Raw genomic sequence first — 22127 nt, forward strand, 5'->3', positions numbered from 1 at the left:
TTGATATAGTTTGGGAATACACAATAGTTAGAAAATAGCCTTGAAATACATTTTTACATGCAATTATTTTCTTTGACATTCTTTATATAGAAGGTCCTGTCCCTCCGAACCCATGTGGACACTCGCTGAAACATCGAGGAAGAAATGACAAGAGGATGTCGGGGAAAAGACGATTACAGAAATGGAAAAGGAACACCAGATAGAAATGGCTTTTGGACAAAACAACAAAGGGAGATACATATTGCACATACAAGTAAAAAATAAAGTCCATTTCATATTCTTCAAGCAGATACAGACGGCCATTGATATCAGCTAAGTGCTGTTTCTACCAACAGGAAAAACACCTCCGCTCTGCACACACTCCAGATACCGTGCACAGGATCCCTTAATATGTCAGAAAAGATGATTGATATGACACTGCCATTGGTAGCGAAGAGTTTCTGTCACCGTTACAGAATGATAATTATTGTGCTGTGGCTCGGAGGGAAAAAAGAAAGTCTGATGGTGGGAGAAAATCACTCGTAGCTCGAGAGATGCACAAAGAAACCGAAGAGGAACAGGCCACAATCAGCCAGCTGAGAGCTTCCACATCAGGGGAGAAACGTTGTTGTTTCCCTGCTACAGTACACACACCACTTTCTGCCAAAAGAAAAACCACCTCCTCCTCCTCCTCCTCCTCCTCCTCCTCCTCCTCCTCCTCCTCCTCCTCCTCCTCCTCCTCCTCCTCCTCCTCCTCCTCCTCCTCCTCCTCCTCCTCCTCCTCCTCCTCCTCCTCCTCCTCCTCCTCCTCCTCCTCCGACTCTAAAAAAATAGGTAAAAAAATAAAATGATGGCGGACATTCAGATGAATCTGTTTCCGGAGATTGAAAGACGACCCAAAGTCCAGTGCAGAGGGAAGAGACTGTTTGTAGGGCGGTGTGCACAATCTGCACCACCCTCCATCAAGCTGTTGTAACTCAAAGGCAACCAAACACAGTAGTAATTGAATTCCTCAGTACTTATAAAAGCTTTGATTGAACAGTGAAACTACGCCCTTTATGTGCCTGTATAATACTGAGAGTCATAAATGATGCATTTGTTCTGTAATAATAGTAATTATTATTATTATAGCAACAGTTAACATTTTTATCTTACAAAATACTATGCACAATTTACAGAAAAGCAATTGTTGCGAATAGATGCTTGGATAATTGGCACATTTATAAACTGTTATCAGAGATATCACAGTGTACTGTGAGCTAACGCTACATTAAATACTCACACAGCTACTGTCTGTCTGTCTGTCTGTCTGTCTGTCTGTCTGTCTGTCTGTCTGTCTGTCTGTCTGTCTGTCTGTCTGTCTGTCTGTCTGTCTGTCTGTCTGTCTGTCTGTCTGTCTGTCTGTCTGTCTGTCTGTCTGTCTGTCTGTCTGTCTGTCTGTCTGTCTGTCTGTCTGTCTGTCTGTCTGTCTGTCTGTCTGTCTGTCTGTCTGTCTGTCTGTCTGTCTGTCTGTCTGTCTGTCTCTCTCTGTCTGTCTTCTGTCTGTCTGTCTGTCTCTCTGTCTGTCTGTCTGTCTGTCTCTCTCTCTCTGTCTGTCTGTCTGTCTGTCTGTCTGTCTGTCTCTCTGTCTGTCTGTCTGTCTGTCTGTCTGTCTGTCTGTCTCTCTCTCTCTGTCTGTCTGTCTGTCTGTCTGTCTGTCTGTCTGTCTCTCTCTCTCTGTCTGTCTGTCTGTCTGTCTCTCTCTCTCTCTCTCTCTGTCTGTCTGTCTGTCTGTCTGTCTGTCTGTCTGTATCACTCTATAGTCATTAAAGTCAAGATTACTATTCATTTCTTCTGTAAAACACAGTAAGTAAGTTAGATATTTGATCCTTTAATTGAGGAGAAACAGTAGTTGTGGTCTTTGTGCATGCTCTTGAATTATAACCTGAAGTAAAATGCAAGGAGCAACCAGAAAGGAGATGTGTTTTAAATTGAGTAAACTGTTCTTGTTATGAGCACAACAAAGAACCCAAAAGGAGGCACAGGATCTCGTCCGGCGTCCGCACAGTGCTACCGTTTCGGATTAAAATCAAAGTTCAGTCTCTGTGTCTTCTTTACACTTTTACACCACCGTACTGATGCCGCTGTGCTTGGGTTTGGTGCTGCTGGGGGCCTGGGAGGGGGCCGTTTGGGGGCCGTGGTGAAGTGGAGCGTGAGGAGGGTGTGTTTGGTGGTGAGGGTGAGGATGAGGAGGGTGAGGAGGGTATGCTGGCTGCTGCCCGTGACCTGTTGCCGGGTGAAACGGGTGTGGAGGGTGCTGCAGGTGGGCTGGAGGGTGATAGTGATGATGATGGTGGTAAGGCGGAGGATTCTGGTGGCAAAACTGCCCGTGGTGAGGGTGAACGGAGGCTTGGGGGTCCGTTTCTGCCCGGGCTGTGTGGTGCAAGTTGGTAGGGTGGGTGGTGTGTGAGATTAGGGTGGGGTGCAGAGCCTGAGGGGTGGGGCTGGGTGACTTCAAACGTCTGCTGGGGCCAAACAGAGTCCCCAGCAGGGAGGAGGAGCTGGGCAGCGATTGGCCGCTGTGTCGGGACGGGCCGTCTCTCGGGGGTCTGCGTCTCATGTGGGGGCTGCTAATGATGGAGCCCTGCAAGAGAGAGAGGGTTAGAGAGAACCAGACACAACACAAAGAAGCCTACTCTTACTATACTTACTAGATACAAGGGAAGGTATACATGCTGCAGATTCAAATTGTATTTAAAGATGACTTAGTCAGGAGACAACGCAAACACAGCACAAAGCCTACTCTACTATAATACGTTTTTTAATAATCTTAATGAAGGTGAGTCGGGGGGGAAGAGCTAGGGTTTATTACGGGGAACCATAGATCACTCTAGGATAACATAGGATAACTGGACTTAAAACCACACTGTACATTTTACATTTATTTCCAATCTAATATTTAACATTCCATTCCTCACATACTTATGTATATAAAATATCCTGCTTTACTTTGTTACTGTACATTTGTAATTCAACATGTATATTTTTCACTTTTTGTATGGGTTTTTGTTTTTTACAGTGTGTACAGAATTCTTCACATAGCACCAACTGCATGACTGGGTACAGCTGACTCTGGCCTTGTGGAAAAGCTTTTTCTTTTCTGGTTCACTGCCTCGTTTCGTCTGTCCATGCTTGCTCTTGCTCGGCTCTCTCTAGGGTAAATAGTCTGGAGGCTTTGCTTTCTGAGCTTGTCAGAGCCTGCAGTATCCGTCCTGTGATGAGCCGAGTGAGTTGCTATCACATCTGGTTTCCAAGGTTACAATACCCTTTTTAATTTTCATGTGCCCCCATTTTTGAGAGTCGCGAGATCTGAAACTGAAAACTGCAGCCTGTATACAGCACACATATTTGTATTCAAGTCCAGGTTCAGGAAGAGTTTCCCATTGTGTGAATATTGCAAAATGTACACTCAGCAAGACAAACAAAATACATCAGATGTCTTTTATATAATGTCACAGTAACACAGATTAACAAGATCACAAAAAAGTAAAATAAATGAAGCAACTTTTTTAGAGCCATGCACAACATGCAAACTATCGACTACGGTTCATCTAATGTGATTCTACAACACAGGGTAGTAACGCGAACAGCAAGGTGGAGTCCCTTTATGATACACAAAGAACAATAAAGATGGATTGTGAGGATTGAAGCTCCAAAGTGTTGCATTATTTATTTTTGATTAATTATCATACCGTCATTTATTTGACTTATGTGATCAGAGCTGGGCTATCAGTTGTATTCTCTGCCGAGTCAATCACAAGGTATTCCTGTCTTTAAATAACCACAATGACTGACATAATGACAGTAACTCATAATGTTTATTACATGATCAAAATTCATTTACTTTTGGTAGCTGTAGCCATCCAACCCAGTCTCACGGCATTTCGTGTTCACCAACACGATTTTTAATCTATTGATTCGTGTTCACCAACACGATTTTTAATCTATTGATTCGTGTTCACCAACACGATTTTTAATCTATTGATTCGTGTTCACCAACACGATTTGCCCCTTTTTTTCGTGTTGCACAGCACGATTTTAAAAGCAATGTATTTCTACTGCCTGCAGCACGTCTTTTTCTCCGGTCGGGTCGAGGAAGACCGGAAGCTGTGTGGTTCATAAAAACATGTTCTTACTCAATATCAAGCCACAGTTATTGCTTTTATTTTAAATCGTATAATTTCGGACTTTTGTTGCCGTGAGGAAAATAAATGGGGCTCAGAGCCTCAGAATACTGAAATCTGTATTTTAAATATTTTTTTCCTTCTAATTCGTATTCTTTTCAAAATAACACACTGTTATTTACTCACCAATAACACACAATTATCCTTGCTTTTATTTATTGGTTTAATTCCATAATCTCGGGCTTTTTTGGCGTCCGTCAGGAACTGAATTTCAAAATAAAAATAACCGGAAACAGACGTAGGACTATAAGGGACATTTCGAGCATCATTGCGATTGTCAACATTTCTGAGTTTAGGATGGCCGAAGACACTACACTACCCATAATCCCCAGCTATCGTTTAGGACTACAGTCCCTGTAAGGTTACGCAGAACGTCAAACAGCTGTGTGAAATGGAACGAAACCACGCCAGACTATCCAAAACTGGAATCGAACGCCCCCCCAGAACTACACATGCTGGCTATTGTGTTTCGCAAAATGTTCTATGGGACGTCTCTACTGAACGTTTCCTTTTTCCCACAATTAGAAGTTGCCAGTATTAAACACATTGGTGTTATCAAATGTAAAACATATAATTAATAAATGGGTGAAAATCGCTTGTGTCCATAATGCGCAGCATTAATACCCACATGACAGTTACTTTGTAATTCTACTCCACTACAATTCAGAGGTTAACCTGGTATTTTTACTCCACTGCATTTATTTGAGTTACTTTGTAGATTCTGATTAATTATGTGAAATATAAACAACCCTTAAATCAGACTTTAGTTACACCTGAGTAAAATTCAGGTAAGGTGATTGTCAAGTGCCAACAATCAGGAGAGATATTTGATAGTTGGTGCTTGAGAAGACTAAACATGTATCTGCAATTGACATGAATGGAAACGAGTAATAAAGTATATTCATATACACAACTACGGTGTAGTTATGCAATGAATGAAACACTTGGGTCACAGGTTCCTCAACAGTGCATTACAAGACATCTATCAATATGTGTGAACCTCCACCATTAAACTGTCATATTCTGCACATTTCTTATTCTATCTACATACATAAGAGTATAATTCATATGTATAATATCAGTTCAAATAAGTGCTTCAACATAGTTAACATTGCAGGAAAGCAATATATTAGACGTTAAGTACTTTGTCAGGCTTAATATTTATCTGTAGATAGATACCCCCAAAGCTTTTTTCTTATTTAAAAGAAGACCTTAATCTGTTATTTAATGTTTAAATAAAGGTTAATTCGTTTTTCTGTTTTGCACATCCTCCTATTAATATCTTTGTACATTCTGCACTAAACTGTTTTATTGTAGAGATCACTTATAGTATCTTCTTGATTTTTTATATTCTATATTTATACTTTCCCCCTATGAAAGTATGTACTCTTAATATTTTTTTAATCAAATAAAACACAATAATTCAATAACGTGCTTTAACCACTAGGCGGTGCACACAAGGTACACACAGCCATAATAACTTTGTATTATTAGTGTAGGACACTTTTGTTTTCGTACAACATCTGAAGATGTGTAATTGTATGCATGCTTTCACATAATTTTACAGCATATTGCTATACTATTTCAGACTCAGTATTTACATTCTTACATTCAAAGAAAATCAGTAATATCTTTAAAGACTACAGTCCTTTTATATCAGCTGTGCACCGTTATGGTGTAAATATAACCTATCTGTGAATTAGATCAAATGTAAAAGTCAGCCGAATTAGTGTTGATACTGCAAGGAGACGTATTGTGTGAAGATACATTGAAGATGTTGTTTAATTGTTGAATATATTTATGATCCACGTCAAGTATTCAGTTTCGGCGGCATTTTCTCAGTTTTTCCAAAGGTCTTCTCATCAGGGCTCTATAAATAAATAACTACGGCAGATCTGTAATATACAATGCAGCCGGACCGTGTATTACAATGCCGTTATGTGATGACTTTCAAAGAGAAAAGCAAGAGCGCTCGGAATAAAGTATTATTTTATTCTTTTAAAATGTTTTCCGGATTTCATATCATATAAACACCAAATCCCAGCATGCATTGCGGCTAAAACATCCAATAAACGAGCTTAAAACCATAGCTGAGGATCTTGGGTAATCGCTCGAAATGCCTACGTCTGTTTCCGGTTATTTTTATTTTGAAATTCAGTTCCTGACGGACGCCAAAAAAGCCAGAGATTATGGAATTAAACCAATAAATAAAATCGAGCATAATTGTGTATTATTGGTGAGTAAATAACAGTGTGTTATTTTGAAAAGAATAACAAATTAGAAGGAAAAAAGATTTAAAAAATACAGATTTCCGTATCCTGAGGCTCTGAGCCATTTATTTTCCTCACAGACGGCAACAAAAGTCCGAAATTATACGATTTCAAATAAAAGCAATAACTGTGGCTTGATATTGAGTAAGAACATGTTTTTATGAACCACACAGCTTCCGAAAAAGACGTGCTGCAGGCAGTAGAAATACATTGCTTTTAAAATCGTGCTGTGCAACACGAAAAAAAGGGGCAAATCGTGTTGGTGAACACGAATCAATAGATTAAAAATCGTGTTGGGGAACACGAATCAATAGATTAAAAATCGTGTTGGTGAACACGAAATGCCGTGAGACTGGGTTGAGCCATCAGTGAAAGTAGTAAGCTAATGTTAGGGTTCAAAGACTGAGTGCTTAAAACACAACTCTGTAGAAAGTGCAGGGTCTTCTACTTTGTGGAAGGTATGGACAGAAACAGTGAGTCTCATTTTATATGCTGAATATTGATAAAATCTCAAAAGCTAATATGATAAGCTAACAGCTAACTTAATTACATTTTGCTTAGGCTAAGTGCCCCAGACATCAGGAACATAATAAATAAGTAAAACATATATTGATAGCTTTCTTCTTAAAGACCTTGTTCTTGCAACAGCTCAAGATTCAAACTTGCAATGAATAGCTACAAAATGTTGCTCCCTCTCAAATAATCTTCAATTCAATGAAGCTAGCTACACCTAGCTTGATTGATAGCTACACTTCACCTAGCCATATGCTAATGGCCCTAACGTTTTTTCTGGTTACAAAGAGTTTATATTAACCATTTAACATATGCCTTTATGCTAGGTTTCTTTCATTGCACCGCACAGCTTGGTAAGTGTGACAGTAATACATGAAAAGGAAGAACTTCATATAAAGGTCAGGGGTCAATGAAAGGAAGCCCTCCGAGTCGTCACTCCAAACTGTAAGCATGCAGTAGCTGGATCTGACTAAGCATAGCCAGATTCACATCTAGTAAACAAAAAGGGACACAATTCAGAAAATTGATACAAGGCTAGCCCACTACACAAGAGGAGGACTCAAACAGGCTCTAACATCGACACAGCCCTATATGTGGGTCAGGAGGATTATTAGTCATGCTGTGTACATCAAGTGTTATCAGCCACAGTGGATCAGCCCAAAGCATGCAGTGACCAAGATGCTCACAACAACAAAAAACACCACCAAAACAGTCAAATAAAAACTACAAAGAAATAGAAAACTTGTGTTCAGAGGGAACAACATAAAGTCGAAGGACAGCTCAGCATCGGTTCAATCCTACTTACTTCCATATTGCTGTCTAGTGATCCTGCACTGCTGCGTCTCCCACGCTTGCCTGGCCAGAACATGCAACATGACAGATTAGACACGCCGGGTTAACACCTGCAGGTGCACATATCTCTTCTAGTGGAGGGGCGCTAGCACCCTAAGGTGACACAAGTGACAGATGACTAGCTAGCAGCAGAAAGGGAGAGGGAGGCGGATAAGGAGAGGGAAGAAGCAAAGCACTGCTACGACTCCTAGCCTCTAGGATACGTCAACTTTAATATTTTCTACTCAGCTACTTGAGGCACAGCTGGAAGGAGACCCTCATATTCAGTGAAAACATTGCAATCTGACAGCGCTAAAGGGAAACTCTGGCAATATACAGTAACATTTCACATCCATTAACTTGCAAGACTCACAAGAGACAAAAAAAGAAGGATGATCCAAATCGAAGCAGAAAAGGCTGATAGGTCCAGATATTTTATCCCAAGTAGGAAAAACAATGTCCAATGTATGCCATAATTTAACCAAATATGTTATTGACTCTCGTCTTTTGGTAAATATTAAATGTTTTTCTGATCTATGGAGGTCACAAACAACTGTCAAGGGCGTCTTAGGCACTCCAGATACCCAAATGCATTTCTGCACACGCTCAGAAAACGTTTTCCCAACAACGGTCAAGAAAGCTGTCCCTCAAGAGTCACTTTTAAACCAACCAAAATCAAACCTCAAATGTATTTAAACTGAGTGATGAAGAGGCAAAACTCTCCTAAAGGAAATATCAAGCATTCAGGAAGTGCGTCAGGTATTGAATGAAATGCCTGACATCATTGGGCTCACAATACTGTTTCCCATTGACATACATTGGGAAGATACGTCTTAATAAAATCAACTTCACAGTCTGAACACATGAATAACCCTCCTAAAATCACTAGGGTCTGAAGATGGTAAAATGCTTCAAAGGCCTCCAAAATCCACTCTTGTTGCTCTCTATCAAAGCTGCTAACTAAACGATGTTTCGTCTCAATTCATCAGCACTGAGAAAGCTGTCCTGTGGTCACTGAATGTGTTTGGCGGCTCTGTCCATCCTGACTCAACCCCACAACATCAGTTCATATTACGACTTAGACGCTCAAATTGATCACAGTGACCTACATGGCGCTCCACTGCCGGCAACGCAGGATTAATAGGTAAGAGCCTCTAGTGAATTACACCTGAGCCCATTAGCAAACACCCATCTCTATTTCCTTCGCTGCTCAGAGGCTCTGTTCACTCTGCATCAGAAGGTCAGTCGCAGTGGCTACCGCCCAGCAGGAACTCAGCTTCTTCCTGTGATGGAAACTTCTGAAGCAATGGAGACTCAGAGAGGCACGAGGAGAGCAGGAACTTTGATGGCAAACACTGATGGTTTATTTGGAGACGTGCTGAGCCACGAGGTGACACAGCTCCTGCCAAACCAATTCTGAAGATCTCGACCCCAGACCCATGTATTTAGCTAGTTCTGAGAGAATAATCAGCATTGTGCATAACAAGAAAAAGCACTATAATAACACTTCTATCAGTTGATGCCAACAGGCAGGAACAGGGAGACAAAACACTGAGAGCAGCCCAAGGGTGCAGGCCTGTGCTCAGTATACAGTATATATAACTAATGCTGTTGATGTATTGTGATTTTAAAAAGGTGTCTATTCCCATCCGGCCGGGGACAACGTTTGTTGTGACAGTTGATCAATGGGGACTGTCCACAACACTATAAACAAATAAACTAAACAATACAAACTGATAAACTGGGTCAAAGTTATGGGCCTAGGAAAATATTTCCACAACACTTCCTAGTTTCCTAATCAAATAACATCAGGAGCGAACGGTATAATGCCGGCTTTGGGTATACTTTTGTCTAGCATTAGGAGACATGAGTTAGTATGGTATCCCCTTATTTTACCTGCGTCTGAGAGGTCTCGTAGGGAGCTGCTGAGTGCGCTCCTCTTCAAACCTTCACCAATGGCGTAGCTGTCGTCGAGGCTCCCGCGACTCAGAGACCCGTTTCCCGTGTCCTTCTTCATGGCTGAAGTCTGGGACATGCTGGGCCTCACGATCCCCTTCTGTTTCTCTAGCTCAGCTGTGAAGAAAGAGACACAATGTTAAAGGTGTTATACATCAATTTTCATCAATATATTATAGGTCTCAGATATATACAGAGCCTCTCTCTGATTGGCTGCAAACACCAAACAGATCATTGCAGCATTACCCATAATCCCCTCTGTTTCAGCCCTGTTTCCAAAGTGCTGATTCTCTGTCTGTTACTTTAGATGAAAATAAGGAGCCCCTCCCCACGCCCCTCTGAGAGATATTTGGTTACATAGAACTCAATGGTGCTCTAGGAGGAGGTTCAGGTGATAAGGGGGGGGGGGGGGGGGGGGGTTACCTTGGTGGCTGATTGGCTAATGGTTACACAAGACCAAACATCGTTATGACATCACAAAGTGGCCAAAATCTGATCAGCTCATTTTCAGACAGGTTTTTTATAGAAATGGATCAAAAAGAGAGAGAATCTTTGTTCCTGAAACTTTCAGAGTCTCTTTACACAGAGGGGACACATGTTGATGTAGAAGAGACATGAAGAAGAGGGGACACATGTTGATGAAGAAGAGACATGAAGAAGAGGGGACACATGTTGATGTAGAAGAGACATGAAGAAGAGGGGACACATGAAGAGACATGGAGAAGTGGGGACACATGTTGATGTAGAAGAGACATGAAGAAGAGGGGACACATGTTGATGTAGAAGAGACATGAAGAAGAGGGGACACATGTTGATGTAGAAGAGACATGAAGAAGAGGGGACACATGTTGATGTAGAAGAGACATGAAGAAGAGGGGACACATGTTGATGTAGAAGAGACATGAAGAAGAGGGGACACATGTTGATGTAGAAGAGACATGAAGAAGAGGGGACACATGTTGATGTAGAAGAGACATGAAGAAGAGGGGACACGTGTTGATGTAGAAGAGACATGAAGAAGAGGGGACACATGTTGATGTAGAAGAGACATGAAGAAGAGGGGACACATGTTGATGTAGAAGAGACATGAAGAAGAGGGGACACATGTTGATGTAGAAGAGACATGAAGAAGAGGGGACACATGTTGATGTAGAAGAGACATGAAGAAGAGGGGACACATGTTGATGTAGAAGAGACATGAAGAAGAGGGGACACATGTTGATGTAGAAGAGACATGAAGAAGAGGGGACACATGTTGATGTAGAAGAGACATGAAGAAGAGGGGACACATGTTGATGTACAGTAGAAGAGACATGAAGAAGAGGGGACACATGTTGATGTAGAAGAGACATGAAGAAGAGGGGACACATGTTGATGTAGAAGAGACATGGAGAAGAGGGGACACATGTTGATGAAGAAGAGACATGAAGAAGAGGGGACACATGTTGATGTAGAAGAGACATGAAGAAGAGGGGACACATGTTGATGTAGAAGAGACATGAAGAAGAGGGGACACATGTTGATGTAGAAGAGACATGAAGAAGAGGGGACACATGTTGATGTAGAAGAGACATGGAGAAGAGGGGACACATGTTGATGTAGAAGAGACATGAAGAAGAGGGGACACATGTTGATGAAGAAGAGACATGAGGAAGAGGGGACACATGTTGATGTAGAAGAGACATGAAGAAGAGGGGACACATGTTGATGTAGAAGAGACATGAAGAAGAGGGGACACATGTTGATGTAGAAGAGACATGGAGAAGAGGGGACACATGTTGATGTAGAAGAGACATGGAGAAGAGGGGACACATGTTGATGTAGAAGAGACATGAAGAAGAGGGGACACATATGTTGATGTAGAAGAGACATGAAGAAGAGGGGACACATGTTGATGTAGAAGAGACATGAAGAAGAGGGGACACATGTTGATGTAGAAGAGACATGAAGAAGAGGGGACACATGTTGATGAAGAAGAGACATGAGGAAGAGGGGACACATGTTGATGTAGAAGAGACATGAAGAAGAGGGGACACATGTTGATGTAGAAGAGACATGAAGAAGAGGGGACACATGTTGATGTAGAAGAGACATGAAGAAGAGGGGACACATGTTGATGTAGAAGAGACATGAAGAAGAGGGGACACATGTTGATGTAGAGGAGACATGGAGAAGAGGGGACACATGTTGATGTAGAAGAGACATGAAGAAGAGGGGACACATGTTGATGTAGAAGAGACATGAAGAAGAGGGGACACATGTTGATGTAGAAGAGACATGAAGAAGAGGGGACACATGTTGATGTAGAAGAGACATGAAGAAGAGGGGACACATGTTGATGTAGAGGAGACATGGAGAAGAGGGGACACATGTTGATGTAGAAGAGACATGAAGAAGAGGGGACACATGTTGATGAAGAAGAGACATGAGGAAGAGGGGACACATGTTGATGTAGAAGAGACATGGAGAAGAGGGGACACATGTTGATGTAGAAGAGACATGGAGAAGAGAGGACACATGTTGATGTAGAAGAGACATGGAGAAGAGAGAACACATGTTGATGTAGAAGAGACATGAAAATGTGAATTTTGCATAATAGGGGACATTTAGGAGTAAATCCAGACTTTTTAAATACATATTTAAAAATTAGACGTGCAACTTTTTCTCACATTCTATCCGGTACTTCTCCATCTCTTGGACTTCAGAAATAGATTCTCGCAGATCGTCAGTGAACTTTTTGCGGTCCTGAGGATTTGGTGCATTGAAGTTGATGAGGACTTTGATGTCTGCTCCGGGAATGGCTGACGTCAGACGCACTCCGTTGGGATAATCTAAAGAGTGACGTTATCAACAATTAGCCAAACAAAATATACCTATCACCAGGAGAGTCTGTAGAAGTTAGAATTGTCTCAGAAACAGACACTTCTGCTATCTTTAAGGTGTCAGTATGCTTCAAACCAAATGCTTGATTGTTTGATGCTGACTGTCCCTCCATACTTTTCTGATATCAAACTAAAGTTTTCAACCGTTGGTTTGTGGACTACAGTTCTGAAGCCTTTATCATAGTCTTCTTGGTTTTAAGCTGTCACCGTTTTGGTAAATAAACCAGGAGTGACAGTAAGGGGTGAAGCTAAGTCAACCAAAGACCTAACAAGACTTTTTAAGGCGACAACATTTTTACAATTCACTAAAAATAAACTATGATAGGGACACATTTGATGGATACAATGGCACCATAAACTCGACAGGAACTTTTTTTCCGAGGTCATACATTTAGAGAGAAATATGGTAATTTTCTCATTGACTTCTATGAAATCAGACTTGTTTTTTTAACCAGTGTCGTTGCCCCCTGCTGGCTATGCAAGGTAACTGCACATATGCACTGGCTCTACTATTCAGATCCCGAAGTTGCTGATCATCATCTTTAGTAAGGTCATAAAGAGTGAATTATGGTCCTTTTTTTTGTAGACTTCTATACAATCAGACTTCAGTTCGAACTGAAGTTGCCCCCTGCTGGCTATGCAAAGTTATTGCACATCTGCATTGGCATCACTATTCAAACACTGAGGTTGTGGCTTGGTTCTTATCCTGCTTTGGGGCAATTCTAATCAGCTTTCAAAATGTTTGCCTTTACAAGGGTTTCTCATGCAAACTTGATCATTGCAAGCATACTGACTTAGAGCTTAACCTGTTAAGCCCTGAGCCTGTTTTTCAGGTCTCAGGCTCGAAAATGACATTCCCAGAACAAATGACCATATCTTCCCTTCTAAAAGGGGTAAATTAATAATCTTTTTCTCAAAGTAATGATAAACCTGTGAGTTGGATGTAGAAGAGTCAGAATCAATATAGATGTTTTTTATTTTAAAGAAAATTCAGATTGAACATGGTAAAAAACTGTAAATTATAGTGTCCGTCCAAAAATTATTTTTTACTTATAGTGAAAACTACCCTTGGATGATGGTAAGGTAGACTAAAAGCTTTAGGAATCCAAAGTACAACATATAATAAGTACCCTGTATCAAGACTGATGCAAAACAAGTGACATTTGACATTTTTAGAGGTTTAGCAAAACAAACTCCACCTCTGAGGTGATTTGGGTGGAAATGGCCGTTTTTACCGTTTCTCTGGAACCCATTGGTCGATTTTGGTGATTGACATCTATTTTTGACCGTTAGAGCCAATAGAATCGAAGGGGAATTTCCCCATACACACAAACGGTAAAAAAAAAAAAGTGGGGGCTTTGCGCATGCAGGTTTGCATCAGAGTGAACCTATCTCTCGCTCTGACATCTGGAAACGGAAACGCAGGTTTATTGATTCTGGATTATCAAAAATCATTTCAAAGGGACACAGACACATTGGATTAACCTATGGATTAAGTTCAGCAGCGTTTTTTATCGTTTTAATGCCATTGAAGACCACTTTTGACCAGACTACGACCAAGGTGAGCCATGTTGCCGATTTTAGCTACCTAGCGCCACATGTTTTGATGTCTGTTCTTGTTAATAGCTTCACGAGTTCTCATCATGGAGTGATGATGTATGTACCTATTGATTCTGTGTCATCTCACGATCAGATCGATGATCAGCTACGATAAGTAATAAGGGTGTTATGAGTGAGTTTCTGTGCAACACGCCGTTAGCATTTTTCGCTCGTGGCTAATTCATAGGCTCAGCGCTAGCTTTGTGGGTTTAAAAAAAAAAAAAAAAAAAATCAGTTAGCTGAGTTTCTTCCCGTTACATGGATATAAAACATTCATAGTTTATTGAATATTAAGATGCCCTCAGACACTGTGTCCTGCAGCGTTCCCCCCCCCGGTATCGGGGTGCTGTGTAGAAGAGGTTAAGCAAGACTCATACCCAAACCCTAACCCCATTGCACTTACACTGATTCTCAAAGATTAGCACTTGCATGCCATAAAGTGAGAAGGACTGCCGAAAGCTGTACGTCACAGAGTTCTTCTTCTTTTGGAAAATCTTAGTGACCTATGAAAAAGAACATGGCATATACAGAGGTGAGACTCTTTTCACTCCAAGTGTGTTTTCAGTTTGTTGAATGAATAATGTCTTCCTCACCACTAGCAGGTCATTGAAGAGGAAGATCTCCCGTTGGTGGACACCCAACTTTTGTGGTTTGTTAGGGTCGGGTACTTCAAAAAGTCTGCAGTAACAGACCAGTCTCCGGTGTGGTAAGGATAGCACCTGCACAAATACAGCCTCATTCCTTAGTATAACAGTTATATACTTTATGCCTTTCAAAATGTTTGTTGTCTGCTCCATCGAGCCTTTGGGGATATATTACAAATACCTCCACTCAACCCTAAGAAGTAGACGACAGAAAGAGAAATACTTACGCAGCCCAGACCGTGGTGCAACGAGCCAATCTATGGAGGGAGAGTCATTTTACAAGGATCAGTACACACATAATATGGAAACTTTAAAATTCACCATACATCAAAGAAAAGACATTCCACTTAATGTTCCACAAGAAAAATGAGCAACATTTAAAATCAGGAAAACTAGTTTCATGGATCACGGGGCAAACATTTACGCATTCCTCACATTCATCTTTTACAGTACGTTGTGTTTCCAATGTTCGCAACGCTCTATGATCACAACTGCTTCAAGGTCCCTTGGACTCCTGCCGAAGTGTGTCACCAAAGTGGAGTTAGTTAAATAAGGATATTAATGGACCTGAAACAAAGCGTATGGTTTCAAGTAAACACCTTCAAGATAATGTGGTGTGTTTATATCGTTTATTATTACAGAGCTTGTCAGACCGCACTTTTTCTCGTCTGGCTCTTAGGGCAAAAGACACATTACAGTCATTCAGCATGAAGGTCTCCGGCCTTGAAGAATTGATGTGTCACACAGCGGAGAAAGAAGTTTCATGTTAAGAATGCTCTTTCATTTATTTTTCGTTTTTAGACATTGTTGGCCATGAATAAGCCAGGGCTCTCTGCGACAGCTCAGAGGCACGTTGGGTCATTTAGTTCTGCATGCTCCTGAATGGAGGGTAAGATAAAAGTGGTCACACTCTACGTGAAGAAGCCCAAGGGCAGACTTACCGGCTTCTTCCCAACAATGAGTTTTTCCACTTTCTGAACCTGGGACATGTGGTCTTCATTAGTTTTGAGCTCTCGCTTGCGAATCCGCTCATATATCCCTACCAGCATCTCTCGGGGGATGTCTTCCCCATCATCCACCCCTGTAAGAAGAGGAGAAAAGAGAGAAAAAACAGACGGATTAATGATTAATTCAGATATTTATGAGAGTTGATGAACCCCTGAGTTTACTTGCTGCAGCGTTGCACACATCTCTGACAGAACAGAAAGAAATGTCCTTCAGAGCTCTCTAAGGACGAGCATCCACTCAATACTGTACTTTAATTACTCACACTCCACCAGGCGGAGAAATTAGTTAGCCATGCCACAAAGCCCCTGCTAATACCCTCGAAATCTGTTCAGGGTAACTCAAAAGTGGTTTTTGCCTCAACAGCAAAGCTTTTTTGGCGCTGAAAATTAAATACCTTATTGACACGGCTATTAATCAAGGCAATATGCATGCACAAAACTCCATTTAGAGTTAATATTTATCCCTGAAGCTGCATATCGGTGTCAAAAGGCAATATTGGCTTTGTGACAGTCAGCTGGATACGGTGCAGGACGAGAGGACAAAGTACACTACAAAAACTTGAAATCTAGTCAGAATATGTCTCTACACCTGATATAAGACACAATAACTTCAGAAGTAACACTGCAGTGAGATATCGGGTTTTGTTTTAGACAATGCATCATCTTGTTAAGTCAAAAAATCTTATTTTAAAACACATATTTTTTTTATTTTTGTTAGAAAATCACCAACTAACATCAGAAAACTGAAAACTTTACTGATTCTGGTCAAATATAGTTCAAAATGAGTTTTCCCAGCTAATTACAAGATCTGATTTATCTAAATATCCCTTCTTATTTAAAGAAATCTTACCGAGCTAATTTATACTTGTTCTATTGGCAGACTTTTGTGCTTATTTCAAGTGAAAACAACTTGTTTTCATTATTGTTTGACTTGTTTTTGGAGCAGCATTTTTTCCAGTGTACCTCGAAGGTTTTTCACAAAGTCCTCCAGCTTCATCTTCCTCTCTGGCTTCACGTTGGGGCTGTACATGTCGGTGTTGAGGAGGATGATGGCGAAGGCAAGGATGAAGATGGTGTCGGGGTTCCTGAACTGTCGCACCACTCCAGGGTTACAGATGCAGTAACGTTGGCTGTGAAGAGAATATCGGACACAGAAAATATAAAGGGCGAACTCTACTGAAATGGCAAGAAATACTGTATACATTACATTGTATTGTGTACATTTTAAATGTTTGTTTTTCCATGTATTGTGTCTTGATATTTGTCTATGATGATGTTACACATGGAGCTGCTGTGATGCAAGTCAAATTGCAGACTTGATCTGACCATTAAAGTATTATCGTATTGTATCGTATCGTACATTACTTTGTGTTTGTCCTGTGGTCAAAATTGTATTTAGCAAACTTTGGAATCTTAAGTATTTTCTGCCGTGATCAACGTTGTTTCGTTGTGTTTGATGAGCTTTGGTGGAGAAATATCTGTGTTTGCAGGCACTAAAATACATTTCATTTTATTACATGTCTGAGTTGAATACTGAATTCTGATTGGTAAGTTTGGACATTCCAGGGGTCGCTAATTTTCACTAATAGACTGTTGCTAATGAGAACAGACTGTTGCTAAGGAGAACAGACTGTTGCTAAGGAAAGGAAAGTCAGTCATATCAATGTGCAGAAAGAGGTCCGTTCAATTCAACGTCTGCTGTGGATTTCTCCAACAATTTAATTTCTGGATAACAAAAAAGATATTATCAAGTTTGGTTGACTACTTTACTAACTTAAATTGCTAATGGTTGACAGAAAGCCTTGTTCAAAATGGGGAAGGGACACATTTTAAATTGTTCTTCAGTCATCAGTACATCATTGTCATTGACTTGGAATTTTGGTGTGTTTCCAAAAGAAGCACTCAACTAGATGCCGTTTCCACTAATAAATCCAAAATGTACATTAAAATGTTGACAGTTGACTGTGTATCATTTAAAGTTATAATTTATTACAAACAGTGATGAGAGATACAATGTTAGATCTATCTATCTATCTATCTATCTATCTATCTATCTGTCCGTCCGTCCGTCCGTCCGTCCGTCCGTCTGTCTATCTATCTATCTATCTATCTATCTAACCAACAGGAAGTTCACCTTTATTGCCCCTGTCACACTGTCCCGAAATTGACACCCGATGGACACACGATAAAGGAAATGTTCAAATTCGGCTGTGATCGTAGCAACATCGGGCCATTCGTGAGGGCATCTAAGCATCGTATGACCGCCGGTGGAGTTTCTCAGGCTCCGGCAGCAACTTCGTGAGCGGCAACTTCGTAAGGTACTCGTGAAGGCATCTTGTCAAATCGTGTCATCTTCGTGTTATCATCGGTGCATTCACCCTCACTCTGATCGGGGCGAATGCCCGATGGCACCGATGATAACAAGATGCCCTCACGATGGCCTTACGAAGGGCAAAATTGACACACAAATTCAACACGAAAATGAACCTTCGCAAGGTCCTTCGGCAATTTTTTGGCATGCCAAAGATTTTGCCACCGCTCACGAAGTTGCTGCCGGAGCCTGAGAAACTCCACCGGCGATCATACGATGGCTTAAGATGCCCTCACGAATGGCCCGATGTTGCTACGATCACAGCCGAATTTGAACATGTCCTTTATCGTGTGTCCATCGGGTTGTTTTATTGCACAACAAAATCATGCAAACATATTATGTAAATAACCCAATTTGTGTTCTGTGAAACTGAAAAGGATATCATATATTATTTTGAAGGAGAGTTGACAGGAAGTTGTTGTTGCTATGGAAACAACATTACGGAGAAAACGTAATATTTTCTACATATAAAGACGGATAAAGTAAAGAACAAAGTCTGAAGATATCAGTACAGTATCATAGTACTGTAACATAATTGTTTTTGGTACTTTCATTGCAGTTGTATGTCTTAAATGTAATGTAAATGTTGCCTTCGTGTGTGGTTCGGGGCCATCTTCGTGCGAAATTCACAATTCCATATTCGTGTGTCCATCGGGTGTCAATTTCGGGACAGTGTGACAGGGGCTTAAAGGAAAAAGCATCAGTACAAATCGTTTTATAGATGCAAAATTAATCGGTATCCTTCCCTATTAGTTCCACTCATGGGCAGGAATATCAATATTGATGATCTTCACTCCTTAAGGCCACAGATATTAAAGTAAGGTTTCAAAGCCTCAAGTCAACAGACCAATAATCCAGCACCACATTAGACTGTCGATACAGCCTGCAGCCATCACGCAGGATGTTAATCTGCTCTCTGAGTCACCATAAAGGGATGCTATGATCATATCTTTACTGCAGGCAAGCACCATATGATCAGTTATTGTTATCTCCCTGTTACAGTGACTGTTTACTGAGAGGAAATGTCCTTGTCCAGCAGATGTTCTGTGGGCATGAGAACACCTTTTCTACCTGAGGTTAGGAGGAAATAAACGAGTTACAAACAACATCCATCAGCAGCCCTGAGGGAGGTTTCCATCAACTTTAAGAACATTTCTCTAAATGATTATTTTGTAATGATCTGGACGAACACAGCCTGGGTTTTAAGGGCTTTACACTGATGTACTTAAACCGAAAGAGTGTTAAGGACACTGACTTTGTGGTATCGACTCGATATTCATGATAGACCTGGTGCAAAGCTATCTTGTACTATCCTCTATTCATACACCCTCGGCCTGTTTGTGTTTTTATCATGTTCTGTTGCTTTTATCTCTGATAATAGTTAACACATTGTACAGTGTCCTTGGGTGTCATGAAAGGCGCCCTAAATAAAATGTATTATTATTATTATGGTAGATACTGTACTTACATGGCGATGAACCCTCTAACAATCATCCTGTCACATTATCCTGAATTGGTCGAATTTGAGACCTAATGGAGTGGAGCAGGAGTGATTGTAGCTAGATGTCTGAAATAAGGTCTGTGGTTCACACAAGCTTTAGAGATTGTCATGTTTTGTTCTACAACGTAAAATAAGTCAGTAAGTTCCCCACTGGTGAATATCCGTTGATTCTTTGTGTTATAAAAACAAGCATTTGCTAACAATATATAATGTCATGAGTTTCCCACCTGTATGCCTCTATGAGCCGCTCCACCTTCTGAGCTTCTCCCTGAACTCTGATGTGCGCCTGAAATTTCCTGAGCGCTTCGTCCAGCTCCATGCTCGAGAAGTCCATTTCATCCACCACACAGCTGGAGGACACAACGCACATTAATGGCAGTCAGTTTGGATAGGAAAATACACAATCCTTTCAAAAGGTGAATAACTGGCTAAAGGTGTGAGAGTATATTTATCTGCTAGAAATAAAGACGGCTACAGTGCCTTAGTTATTATTGTGAGAGTCAACTAGCCAAGTTCTTAATACTATTCCTTCCATTTTAACTTTTGATATTTAAGTATATTTTACTGCGTACACATTTACTTATGCTTCTATTCACATATTGTCACGCTGTTATGGTGATCAAGTTATGAAACAGTTTACTTATTTACCAAAACAGAATACAGAAGGCACACTGGTTAGATTTCTGATTCTGGCAACTGGAGGAAAATAGAACATTTGAAACAAATAATCATGTTATTCAAACTTGTTTACACACAACGTCTGAGCTGATGCCACCAGGATGAATTTAGGGCCAATGTCATTGTGACTTCGTCACTGTGGACTGACGGCTTCGGGCCTTGTACTATTGCACATGTGGTTTTATTTTGAAAAGTGTTTCCCTTTCCTCATGTCTGTAACTCCTGATTGTTTTCACCTGGTGCCCTATGTTGTCTCCTCCCCCCCCCCTCCTGTGTCTAATTGCTGATTAGTGTGTGGGTATTGAGGCTCTGTTTCCCTGTCTGTGTTGGCTGGTAGTGTGTGTGAGATCCTTGTGGTGGCTGGTGACTGTGTTCACGTGGGCATCAGATTGAGGCCGTGTCATATGTTTACGATGTAATAAATGCCCACACCGGGTTGTATTTTGGACGTTCTGCCTCTGCCTCCTTGCTTGGTCGGGCCGCTCAATTATCGGCGTCACAGTCATAACTCTCTTTGAATATTTAGGGCTAACCCTAACCCATAAACTCCTGACAACAATATCTGGCTTTATAGTTGACAAATGCTCCATTCATTTCATCAGGTTTCACTGTCTGAGGTTTGGTGTTTGGTGGTGAGATTTTAAGCCAAAAACAGCTGCTTTCTGCTGGAAAGGACTTCCATGACAGCAGTTAGACTGAACTACAACAGCAAAACAAAGAACAAGGACTTGAATGAAACCAAAAAGCTTCATAGAGATGATGATTACTGGATTGCCAGGTGATAATGATATATGGATTTGTCTCCACACAACCCTAACCCTAAGCCTTGTTCATTACCCAAATATTAGGACATAAAGTTAATGCCTGACTTTTACTTATAAAGGAGCATATGTCAACTGTGATACTGACACTTTTACTTAAATAAAGAACTTTTTTCCAACACTGAAGTAAGGATTGTATCTCCAGAGCCCTTATACTGCGGTATCTTGCATGTCAGGATTAATAGAAGTTTTCTCAAGGAGCCCTTTAGATATGCCTGTCAAACTGACAAAGAAGGACCTTTACTGGCCTTATCCTCCACATAATCTCAATGGGCTCCGATAGTGCTGCTGCGCCTCAAGTGTGTTTCAGATAAATCTGTCCAGTCTAAAGCTGTTTTGATAATCACTGCTGGGAAAAACAAGAACTTTATGACTTCACTCTCTCGCTTTAAAAGGACTGAGAAATATAAAAGGAGTTTGTGTTTATCAGAGCATCACAGCAATTTTCTTGAGTAGGATCTATTTCTGTAACTTGAGTCATTATGTAGTTCTCAGAAACTTTGAAGACGGTTTCAATGAGTCTAGATTGCAAGCTGGAAACCCTATTTGCAATTAAATGGTGATATTTATGCTCCCAAAAGGAAGATAACATAAAAGCCAAATCAAAAGACGGTTTAATGTGTCATAGAGTATGTAGAAAACTATTCGGTGCACACTCACTCGAGGACATCTCGGTTGAACTGCTTCTGTCTGTTACCCAGGAACTCGCCAATCATCTGCCTGCTCAAGCCTTTCCTCTGCAGCAGGAAGTGAGCCACGCCCACCGGAGTGTCGGGAACAAAGTTTCGATCTATCAGATACTGGATGCCTTTTTCTGGTTTCCTGGAGAGAGAGAGAGAGAGAGAGAGAGAG

At 40.9% G+C, this 22127-nt stretch overlaps 1 protein-coding gene across 1 annotated transcript; it reads right to left on the bottom strand.

The window, feature by feature from the left end:
• Positions 1–1674: 1674 nt before the first annotated feature.
• LOC117534535 (IQ motif and SEC7 domain-containing protein 1-like) lies at positions 1675–22103 on the bottom strand. Its single transcript, XM_034198754.1, has 11 exons — positions 21936–22103; positions 20004–20126; positions 16868–17034; positions 15839–15978; positions 15125–15154; positions 14847–14972; positions 14657–14756; positions 12442–12603; positions 9713–9889; positions 7791–7840; positions 1675–2602 (listed from the first exon to the last, which is right to left on the bottom strand). Exons 1-11 carry the CDS (start codon positions 21989–21991, stop codon positions 2081–2083), a joined length of 1653 nt encoding a protein of 550 aa, XP_034054645.1. The 5' UTR covers positions 21992–22103; the 3' UTR covers positions 1675–2080.
• Between the last annotated feature and the right edge of the window lie 24 nt (positions 22104–22127).

Source organism: Gymnodraco acuticeps, unplaced genomic scaffold (genome assembly GCF_902827175.1).
Source record: "Gymnodraco acuticeps unplaced genomic scaffold, fGymAcu1.1, whole genome shotgun sequence".
Taxonomy (NCBI): domain Eukaryota; kingdom Metazoa; phylum Chordata; class Actinopteri; order Perciformes; family Bathydraconidae; genus Gymnodraco; species Gymnodraco acuticeps.

Coding starts and splice junctions, on each gene's coding strand:
- LOC117534535 (XM_034198754.1), bottom strand. CDS start 21,991: ATGATTGGCGAGTTCCTGGGTAACAGACAGAAGCAGTTCAACCGAGAT. Junction 20,127..21,935: donor TTCAACCGAGATGTCCTCGA/GTGAGTGTGCAC, acceptor TGTGTCCTCCAG/CTGTGTGGTGGATGAAATGG. Junction 7,841..9,712: donor ACGAGACCTCTCAGACGCAG/GTAAAATAAGGG, acceptor TGTTCTGGCCAG/GCAAGCGTGGGAGACGCAGC.